General features: G+C 36.7%; 1 protein-coding gene across 1 annotated transcript; it reads left to right on the top strand.

Moving 5' to 3' along the window:
- The first annotated feature begins 5,617 nt into the window (after nt 1-5,617).
- LOC146883509 (uncharacterized) lies at nt 5,618-6,031 on the top strand. The gene has a single exon (XM_085666594.1). It carries the CDS (start codon nt 5,618-5,620, stop codon nt 6,029-6,031), a length of 414 nt encoding a protein of 137 aa, XP_085522720.1.
- Nucleotides 6,032-11,391: the final 5,360 nt, after the last annotated feature.

The raw sequence follows: 11,391 nt of genomic DNA, 5'->3' as shown, positions 1-11,391 counted from the left end.
CATCAAGCTCCCTACTGCTGAGCATATTACACTTTAGACATGTGACTTTCTTCTTCCTCTGTCTGAGAAGATTGCCTTTTTTAGAACTTTAAGTGAGTTCCCAAAGGTGTATTCCTGGTTTTAGCATTTTCAACATTAAACCTGCTAAACAATTTCTCTATATATTTTTCCTGAGATAAGTTCAGAATACCTTCAGATCTATCTCTGGAGATTATCATACCAAGAATTTGCTTGGTTGCACCAAGATCCTTCATTTCAAAATTTTCTGATAATTGTTTCTTCAACCTATCAATTTCTGCCATATTAGCACCAACAATCAACATGTCGTCAACATACAGGGCAAGAATGATAAAGTTGTTAACATATTTCTTCACGTAAAAACAATGATCTTCTTCACATCTGTGAAATCCTGAGTTTCTCATAAACTTATTAAACTTCTTGTACCATTGTCTCGGTGCTTGTTTCAATCCATACAAACATTTATGAAGCTTGCATACAAGATTCTTTTTGCCTTGTACTTCAAAACCTTTTGGTTGTGCCATAAAGATTTCTTCCTTAAGATCTCCATGTAGGAATGCAGTTTTCACATCTAACTACTCTAGATGAAGATTTTATGCTGCTACTATACTCAAGATAACTATTATGGTAGTCATCTTGACAACATGAGAGAAAATTTCTGTGAAGTCAATTCCTTGTCTCTGTTGGAACCCTTTCACTACGAGTCTAACCTTATATCGTTTGTTGCCATCTGGTTCTTCTTTTAACAGATAGACCCACCTATTTTGCAAAACCTTATTTCCTTCTGGTAGCTTGATTAAAAACCATGTCTTATTATTCTAAAGAGACTTTATCTCATCTTCCATTGCTAGCTCCCACTTAATAGATTCATCTCTTTGCATAGCCTCAACAAAATGCTCTAGGTCACCAGCATTAGTCAACAACAAGTAATGCAATGAAGGATAGTACCTTTGTGGTGCTATAATTATTTTGCTTTCCAAAGATACAATGTTTGCAAGGTCCAACGTCAACATGCTTCAAGGTAGGTATTTTACCTTTTAAGACCATGAGCTTCATTCCTTTCTCACTCATATCCTCATCTGCAATCATGTAAAAAGATTCTTGCTTCTTTCCACGAACAACAACAAAATTACCTTTCATTACCTTCCAATGTCTATCTCTAAAGGTGGTGTAATGTCCCTCATCATCCAACTGCCCTATAGATATTAAGTTTCTCTTTAAGGTTGGGATATGTCTGACATTATTCAAAGTCCACACATTTTCATTAGAGGTTCTAATATTGATATCACCTATTCTTATAATATCAAGAGATTTTCCATTTGTAAGGTAGACCTTCCCAAACTTTCCTGGAACATAGTTAGATAATAGTTCTAAGAAAGGTGTAGTATGAAATGACGCACCTGAGTCCATAATCCATGAGTCAATAAAACTATCTAAACTACATAATAGTGCATCTTGAATTTCATCAATTATTGCATTTGTTGATTGATCATCATCTTGTTTCTTGTTGTTGTTCTTCCTTGGATCCCTACATTGATTTGTAAAGTGACCCCTTTTTTGACAATTCCAACAAGTGATATCATTCTAGAATTTTGGTTATGATCTCCGTTTAGACTTTGATCTACCTCGGCCTTGATTACGACCTTTCTGGCTACTTCTTCCTCTAGTTTCAATACTCAATGTTGAACCAGAACTAGAATTGGAAGATTCCCATGAACTTTTCCTGTGAACATCTTCGCTTAAGATCAAGTCACAAATGTTATCAAACTTCAACTTGCTATTACTTGCAGAATTACTAACTGCAGTAATAATTGCATTCCAACTTTCCGGAAGAGATGATAATAAAATTAATGCTTTCACCTCATTTTCATACTATACTTCTTCAGGTAACTGATAGTTTAAGGGAACTGATGACCCTCTGTTTATAAGTAGACATGTCAAAGTGAGCCAACGGCTCACACGGGTTGGCTCACCACGAGCCGGGTTGAAAATGAGTGAACCCAACCCAGCTCACTTTCTGGTGAGCCAGAAATTTTGTAACCCGGCTCAACCCACCACGAGTTGGTGGGTTAAGTGGGTTGGCTCACCAACCCACCTAAAAAAAATATTTATTTATTTTTTTAGTATTCAAATATTTAAATAAATTTTTTAAGTAACCCATGAGATAACAATCATAGTAAAATCAAGAACCAATATTTTGATCATGCTCACCACCAATATATGGAGAATTATTTCCAAGAAAGTATCCATTAATCAAAGAAAGCATGACTAATATTACAAATTTTCTATCATGTTATTCAACAAAATATAAATAAAAAACTATACATTTTTTTCATGCTAATTTAGAAAAAATTATTTATAAGACGGTTACTTGAGTAATTTACTATAAAGATTATAGTTAAAGATTAAAGTATTAACATATATATATATATATATATATATATATATATATATATATATATATATATATATATATATATAACTTGACAATCAAATTAATTAAACATTCAAACTATTCAAATATAATTAAGCAACATTCTAGCATTTAAAAATATGAAATTGTGAACAAATATAATAGGAGTAGTAAGTAATTATTAAAAAAAATTAAAAGAAAATTTTAAAAAAATTAAAAAAAAAATTGTAAAAAAATGTTGGTGGGTTAAGTGGGTCAACACACCTTTAACCCGGCTCGAACCCGTTTAACCCGTGGGTTAAGTGAGCCGGGTTGAGTTCAACCTACTTTTAAAAAAGTTGAATTTTTCTCAACCCAACCCGACTCGAACCCGTGGTGAACCGAATTGGCTCACGAGTTGAAACTCATTTTGACATCTCTATTTATAATTATTTTTGGATGATTATATTAATATTTTATATTCATCTTCCACTATCTGTTTTGTTTTCTAATTATATAATATTTTTTTAGTAGTTTTAAAAATATTAAATGAGATGTTACATATATTCTGGATATTTAAGTTGAAAATCAACTTTAAAAGTTTAATAGTTTAAATTAATATAAAAGAATAAAAAATATTTTTTTTTCTTAAGTAATTAATTAATATAATTAATTTTAGAAAATTATAAAATTGACATATTTATAAAATGGTTATCTTATTTTTGTTAATATAAATTAATTTTAAATAAATATTAAGTTAGATTTTATTGTTATTTTCATCATTATTGGTATTTTTTTTGTATTATTATTATTATTCATATTTTATCTCTATTATTATTATTATATTTTAGATAATAAGGTAAAAGGGTATAATATTTTTTTTAGATGTATTTTATTCTAAATGTTTCATTTTTGTGTGGAATAAGTTACTATGGATATTGTTGTCATTTCATACCACATTGTGAAAACAAATCAAATCATTACTAAACAATAAAATCTGAAAAAAAAAATTGGAAAAAAAATTTAAATCATGTTAATATAGATTTTATTTTCATAACTGAAATTTGAACGATTAAAAGATATAGTTGCAATGTTTTATAGAGAAGAAATTGAATGAACATAATTAAACTATCTCCACAATCATATTAAATATAAAATTAAATAATTGATAGACTCTAACATAATAAATTCAATGAATCTTCCTTTACCATCCTATAATTGGACTTAATTAATCTTATAAAAGTAACTTATAAAATAAAATTTTCCATATTTTTATATTATTTATGTACATTATTAGGTTTGATACATAGATAAGATGAGAAGTTTGTGTTTTAAAGTAGGGTACACTCTTATTCAATTTGGGAAGCACTGTTGGAAACATTAGTGTGAGTGCGGAAATGAAAGCAGGTGAGTTGTGAATCACAATCGGTTCATTTCATTTGAATGATAAGGGATGTACCTTCGGTACACTGTCACGCAATATAAGGACAATGCATTATTATCATTCATTCATTCTATTTATATGCTATGTCCATGCCTATGTCTCTATTAACTAAAGTGGTTTCACTTTTTATAGAAATTTCTCTTCTCATTTTTCTCCTTCCATCCTTGTTGAAGTTATTTGTGTTAAAAATATTATTGATGAGAGATAAACATTGTTCCAAATCTTTGTAAAGATAAATAAATTATAGACAGAACATGTAGAACATAGTCGTAAACATTTCAAATGTCGGGTTGAGGAGGAAGATGCGAAAAAAAAAGAGCTCAATTTTCAAATATTTTTCTTGCTTCCAAATTAGTTACTGAACCAAAAAAATTTGATGGTACCGGATAGCGATAGTTAAATCAGAAGAGTTTACCTTATCTTTTGAGGGGTTTGATTTAAGATATTAATTCTAAAAATTTTGTCAGAGTATGTTTTTAACGTGATAATTTATTTGAAGATAAATTTTGTTGAAAGGTAAGACTTAATCCTTACTCTGACTCACCTCTTTAACTGGAAGTGAACTTGTCAAATATTAAAAATTTTCATTCTAAGAACACTTTTAAAATTAAGAAATGATGATAAGACATTTTTTTCCATCGCTGAAACAAAATATTTTGTTACTACATGATCATTGAAAATATATAAATATAAATATATATATATATATATATATATATATATATATATATATATATATTGTACTAGACCAGAGGATTGAGTCGGTTACATACCGAGAGGACAAGTGGGTTTTGATATCGGGTCGGTAAGACATCGAGGGAGAATACTAATCTCGTTAGTTCTGTGCTTGGTGATGTTTGTAGGAGTTAATGAGGTTGTTATTATATTTAGAGATATTTTAGGAGCAGAAGATAATTTCATTTTTTGTGAGGTTGTTATTATATTTAGAGATATGTTAGGAGTAGAAGATAATTTCCTTTTTATTATTATTATATTTTGTATATCTAGGATTTAATATTTTGTAACTGATTATGGTATAAATAAGAAGGTTACTCCCATGGTCAAGGGACGAGAGTTTTTTTTGGCCTAAGCAAGTCATAAAAACTTTCTTTTTGTTTTGGTGAAGAATTATCTAGTATTTTTTCTGAACCAGAACATTGGCGCCCACTGTGGAGTTCGGTAAAACTCGATCCTTGCCCCATTAGAATAACGAGCAGAAAAGAAACAAACTTGAGGATGAATAGAGGCAGATGAGCGGCGCGTGAAGGACCTACCAGGCAGCAGATAATGCAGAGCATTCTGGAGCTGCAACGACAGAATGAGGAAATCAGACTGAAGGCAAAGGCTGATCAGGTTCAACTAGAAAAGGAGAGAGAAGAAACGCGTAAGAAGGCAGAGGAAGATTTACAGGCTCTTCAGAAAGAGGCTTTGGGAGAAAGAGAAAGATTGCGGAAAGAGGCCGAAGAAACACATCAGCGATTAGAAGAGGCGCTTCGACAACAAGAACAGCTACGAAAGGCAAACGAAGAGATGCAAAACCGATTAGAGGCCACCAAGGTTGGTTTCCGATATACTAGTCGGTTGAACCCCGATGTGGGTGATGTCAGTCCTCTAGCAGATTCGATCATGGAGGAGCCAATTCCACAGAATTTCGTAATTCCAAAAATCACGCCTTTCATAGGGAATTCTGATCCCTAGTTACATTTAAAAGCGTTTCAGGCCCGAATGATGATATCGGGGGTAATGACGCAATACGTTGTAAAATGTTTGTGGGCATACTAGCCGAGATCGCTCTGGAATGGTTTAACACTATACCGAGTTCTTCAATCAACTCGTTTAATGATTTTAAATGTCTTTTCCTGGAGAGGTCTTCAGCTAATAGGGCCAAACCAGTGGAGATGGCAAACATGTTTGATATACGACAGACAACTGAAGAGACACTGAAGTTCCTCAATCGATTTACCAATATTAGTATGAGGTTAATTGACCCTAACGAGGGTTTGCTCGTCAAAGCCTTCGTGAAGGGACTTCGAGCTACTTCTTTCGGTGAATCCTTGTACCGATATCCTCCAAGGAACTTAACAGAGATTAGGCAAAGGGCAGCTGTGGAGATAGAGACCGAAGAGGCCATGCGTCATAAAAAAGCAGGGGACAAAAGAACGTTGGCCCATTCCTAGAGTGAACGAGATGTGAAAGCTTATCGAAGAGAAAGGACTCCACCCCGGACGAAGTCGGATCGGCGTTTTGTCCCCTATGTGGCACAACGAAGGATCGAGTATCGATGAGTTCAGAAAATCCCAAGTTTCAGGGTGGCTCTCGCCCAAATACTGGAGGATGCGGAAATATCAAAACATTTGCGCTATCCTAATATCACGGGGAGGGCACTCGGCAGTAGATTGGATGCTTGGTGTGAGTTTCATCAGGCTAGAGGTCATGACACAAATTCGTGTTATGCTTTAAATAATTAGCTTTCTATCTTAGCAGATAGGGGACTTCTGGAGAAATTCATGAAATCGGATGCAGATGCGAAACCATCTGAAACTCGTACGATTCCCGATTTGCATGAGACACCCGTCCTGGGGGATTTTAATATGATAGCAGGAGGTTTTGCGGGAGGAGGACGGACTAGCTCGGCTAGAAAGCGATATGTAAGGAGTGTCATGACTACAGCCAAGATTGACAGGCCGAAGAAAGTTCCAACTATAATATTTTCGAGTGATGATTTAAAAGGAGTAATCCCACATGAAGATGATCCCATAGTCTTGTCTGTGATTATGATGGGAAGGAATGTTCATAGGGTGTTAGTTGATCAGGGGAGTTCCACCGATGTGATGTTTTGGAATACCTTTATAGGGTTGCAAATACCGATGGACCAATTAAAGCCATTTGACAGAGTACTTGTGGGTTTCTCAGGAGATCAGGTGGAGGTTAAAGGGTATGTTGATCTTCGAACGACCTTTAGGGACAAAGAAGATGCAAAAACTATATTTATACGATATATAGTTGTCAACGCTCCTTCATCGTACAATTTACTGTTGGGAAGGCCTTCTCTCAATAAATTGGGAGCAGTGGTATCGACGCTACACTTGAAGATGAAGTTTCCTTCTGATGACGGGAAGGTGCTCACTTTATCCGTAAATCAGGAGGTCGCTCGCAAATGTTATGAAGATAGTCTAAGGTCAAGGAGGAAAGTCGCATATTCAGTAAGCGCAACGGAGGTAGTCATAGATCCCGAGTTAGATCCTAGACTAGTACACCCTGAGAGAAGATCTCAACCTGTAGGAGAGGTGAAAGAGGTGCTTATAGAGGGTAAGAAGTTAAGAATTGGAGGGGATCTGAGTTTAGAGCAAGAGCAACAACTTATACAAGTACTGAAGAAAAACTTTTCTTCATTTGCTTGGAGTGTAACGGATATGACGGGAATAGATCCCGATTTTTTATGTCACAAGCTTAACATTAACCCTTCGGCTAAACCTAAAGTTCAGAAGCGTAGACGGTTGAGCGGGGATCGTGCCCAGGCAGCTACTGAAGAGATATGTAAGTTATTAGAAGCGGCTCATATACGGGAGATACAATATCCGACTTGGTTAGAAAATGTGGTGATGGTGAAAAAGTCCAATGGAAAGTGGAGGATGTGCATGGATTTCATGGATTTGAATAATGCCTGCCCAAAGGATTCGTATCCTTTGCCTAATATAGATGCCTTAGTTGATAGTGCATCGGGCTGTGCTTTGTTAAGTTTCTTGGATGCTTATTCAGGCTATAATCAGATCAAAATGCACTCATTAGATAAAGATAAGACAACGTTTATGGGAGGAACAACTAATTACTGTTATCGGGTAATGCCATTTGGGTTAAAAAATGCAGGAGCCACTTATCAAAGGTTAATGGACCGAATTCTGGCATCCATGTTGGGGAGAAATGTCCACGCGTATGTGGATGATATGGTGGTTACTTCGGTAGAAGAGAAGAAGCATAAGGGAGATCTGGAGGAATTATTTGTTACAATCAACAAATACAGACTTAAGCTTAACCCCGAGAAGTGTGTTTTTGGGGTTAAAGCAGGAAATTTTTTGGGTTTCTTACTTACCGAGAGGGGGATAGAAGCTAATCCCGATAAATGTGCAGCCATCATAAATATGAGAAGTCCAAGTAATGTTAAAGAAGTACAAAGACTGACGGGGAGGATGGCGGCCTTGTCCCGTTTTCTTGCTAAAAGTGGAGATCGGGGTTTTCCCTACTTCCAATGCTTGAAGAAAAATGAAAAGTTTCAATGGATCGATCAGTGTGAGGGAGCTTTCCAAAAATTGAAAGAGTATCTAAGCAAACCACTAGTATTGTGCAAGCCTGAGAAGAGCGCTGATCTAGCGTTGTATATTTCGGTGACCGAGCATGCAGTCAGTTCGGTGTTAGTCCGAGAGAGCGATGGGGAGCAAAAACCGGTGTATTTCGTAAGTAAAGTGTTGCATGGTGCTGAGGTGAGATATCCCACTATAGAGAAAGCCGCGTTGGCTGTAGTAGTGTCCGCTCGGCGTTTAAGGCATTATTTTCAGAATTATAGTGTCAAGGTGATGACGGATCTGCCGATCAGGTACATATTACAAAAACCTGATATATCGGGCAGGTTGGTTAAATGTGCAATTGAGCTTTCGGAGTATGGAATACAATATGAATCACGAGGACCGATCAAAGCTCAATTTTTGGCTGATTTTGTGGTGGAGTTATCTGAACCACCTGTTGCGAATTAGAGCGTAAGGGAGATAACATGGATCCTATCAGTGGATGGGGCTTCTAATTTGAGAGGTAGTGGTGCTGGTATAGTTTTGGAAGGGCCAGAAGGAGTATTAATTGAACAATCGTTGAGGTTCGCTTTCAAAGCTAGTAACAATCAGGCAGAATATGAAGCTTTGATAGCAGGGATGCTTTTGGCTAAAGAGATGGGTATCACTAGGTTGTTGGTCAAAAGTGATTCAGCATTAGTAGCAGGTCAGGTGACTGGAGAATTCCAAGCTCGTGATCCACAGTTAGCCAAATATTTAGAGGTCGTCCAATCTGTTGCGAAGAATTTTGTTCTCTTTGAATTTGTGCATGTTCCGAGGGAACAAAATTGCCGAGCTGATTTGTTATCCAAGTTGGCTAGTTGTTCGAAACTGGGGCAGCATAAGTCGGTGATAAGAGAGACGTTGGTAGTTCCTCGAGTAGATACGCGGGAGAAGCATCAGGTTTTGGAGATTTTGACGGCTGAAGAATCTTGGATGACACCCTTAAGAAGTTATCTTGCAGATAACAAATTACCTGAGGATCCTAATGAGGCGCAGAAAATAAAGAAAAATTCAAGCCGATATACGCTGATAGATGGTCACTTATTTAGGTATGGATTTTCCAGACCTTTGATGATTTGTGTAGGAAGGAGGGAGGCGTCTCGGCTCATGGCCGAACTTCATGAGGGCATTTGCGGGAGTCATGTTGGGGGGAGAGCATTGATGTTGCAGATAGTTCAGGGAGGGTTCTTTTGGCCCACTATGAAGAATGACTGTGTGGAGTATGTCAGGAAATGTGAATCGTGTCAGAAACATGCCGATTAGAGTCGTGCTCCGCCAGAGGTGCTGCACTCTATTAATACACCTTGGCCTTTTCACACTTGGGGAATAGATATTCTGGGACCGTTTCCTAAAGGGGTGAGACAATTCAAGTTTTTGATTGTGGCTGTAGAGTATTTTACAAAGTGGATTGAAGCTGAGCCAGTTGCTGTGATCTCGGGTAGTCGGGTCCGAGAATTCATTTGGAAGAATATAATATGTCGATTTGGTGTTCCACGCCGAATTATTTCGGACAATGGAACTCAGTTTGCATGTTCACAGGTGAGGCAATTGTGCGAGGAAGTCGGGATTAAACAAGTTTTCTCTTCAGTGGAGCATCCTCAGACGAATGGACAAGCAGAAGCAGCCAATAAGGTGATATTGAGGGGTGTGAAACGAAGATTAGTGGCAGCAAAGGGAGAATGGCCAAATGAGATACATCGAGTGTTGTGGGCATACCACACCACTCCCTAGACGTCTACTCGAGAGACTCCCTTTGCTTTGGTGTACGGTACCGACGCGATGATCCCTATAGAAGTTATGGAGAACACGGGAAGAGTGAGGTTGTTTGACGAGGAGATTTCCGAAGTGGGCTTGCTAGCAAACCTTAATGTTATAGATGAAGTTCGGAATTTGGCTCAGATTTCTAATGAAGCAATGAAGAGGAGGCTAGAGAGAAGTTACAAGACTAAGGTAGTACCTCGGGGTTTTCAGGCACAAGATCTGGTATTAAGGAAAGCACAGTTAATTTAGATGGATAACAAGTTGGCGCCAAAGTGGACCGGGCCTTATCGTGTTAAACAAGTATTAGGAGAAGGAGCTTATAAATTAGAGACATTAGAGGGAAAGGAGATCCCACGAACATGGAATGCGGCTAATTTGCGTTTTTATTTTAGTTGACATTTTGGTTAAATTGTTTTGTTTTTTGTAGAGATATTTTTTCTTGATTTGTTAATACTACAGTATTATTCAGTCCTATGTGTTTTATTCCGAGCTTATGTGCTCGAGGTTAAAAAGAACCTATGTGTTCTATTCTGAGCCTATGTGCTTGAGGTTAAAAAGGACCTATGTGTTCTATTCCGAGCCTATGTGCTTGAGGTTAAAAGAACCTATGTGTTCTATTCCGAGCCTATGTGCTTGAGGTTAAAAGAACCTATGTGTTCTATTCTGAGCCTATGTGCTTGAGGTTAAAAGAACATATGTGTTCTATTCTGAGCTTATGTGCTTGAGGTTAAAAAGAACCTATGTGTTCTATTCCGAGCCTATGTGCTTGAGGTTAAAAAGAACCTATGTGTTCTATTCCGAGCCTATGTGCTTGAGGTTAAAAGAACCTATGTGTTCTATTCCGAGCTTATGTGCTCGAGGTTAAAACGAACCTATGTGTTCTATTCCGAGCCTGAGAGCTCAGTTCATGAACGAGTTATTATTTGCCTTAGTTTGGATGTTTGCAGGATTGAGAGCTCGGTTCATGAACGAGTTATTATTTGTTTTAGTTTGGATGTTTGCAGGATTGAGAGCTCGATTTATGAACGAGTTATTATTTGCTTTAGTTTGGATGTTTGCAAGATTGAGAGCTCGGTTCATAAACGAGTTATTATTTGCTTTAGTTTGAATGTTTGTAGGATTGAGAGCTCGGTTCATGAACGAGTTATTATTTGCTTTAGTTTGGATGTTTGGAGGATTGAGAGCTCGGTTCATAAACGAGTTATTATTTGCTTTAGTTTGGATGTTTGCAAGATTGAGAGCTCGGTTTATGAACGAGTTATTATTTGCCTTAGTTTGGATGTTTGCAGAATTGAGAGCTCGGTTCATGAACGAGTTATTATTTGCTTTAGTTTGGATGTTTGCAGGATTGAGAGCTCGGTTTATGAACGAGTTATTATTTGCTTTAGTTTAGATGTTTGCAGGATTGAGAGCTCGGTTCATAAACGAGTTATTATTTGCTTTAGTTTGGATGT

This window comes from Vigna unguiculata, chromosome 9, assembly GCF_037176805.1.
Source record: "Vigna unguiculata cultivar grain cowpea cultivar isolate G323 ecotype 2 chromosome 9, ASM3717680v1, whole genome shotgun sequence".
Taxonomy (NCBI): domain Eukaryota; kingdom Viridiplantae; phylum Streptophyta; class Magnoliopsida; order Fabales; family Fabaceae; genus Vigna; species Vigna unguiculata.
Note: the sequence above shows the minus strand (reverse complement) of the source record. Positions and strands in the feature narration are given on the sequence as shown.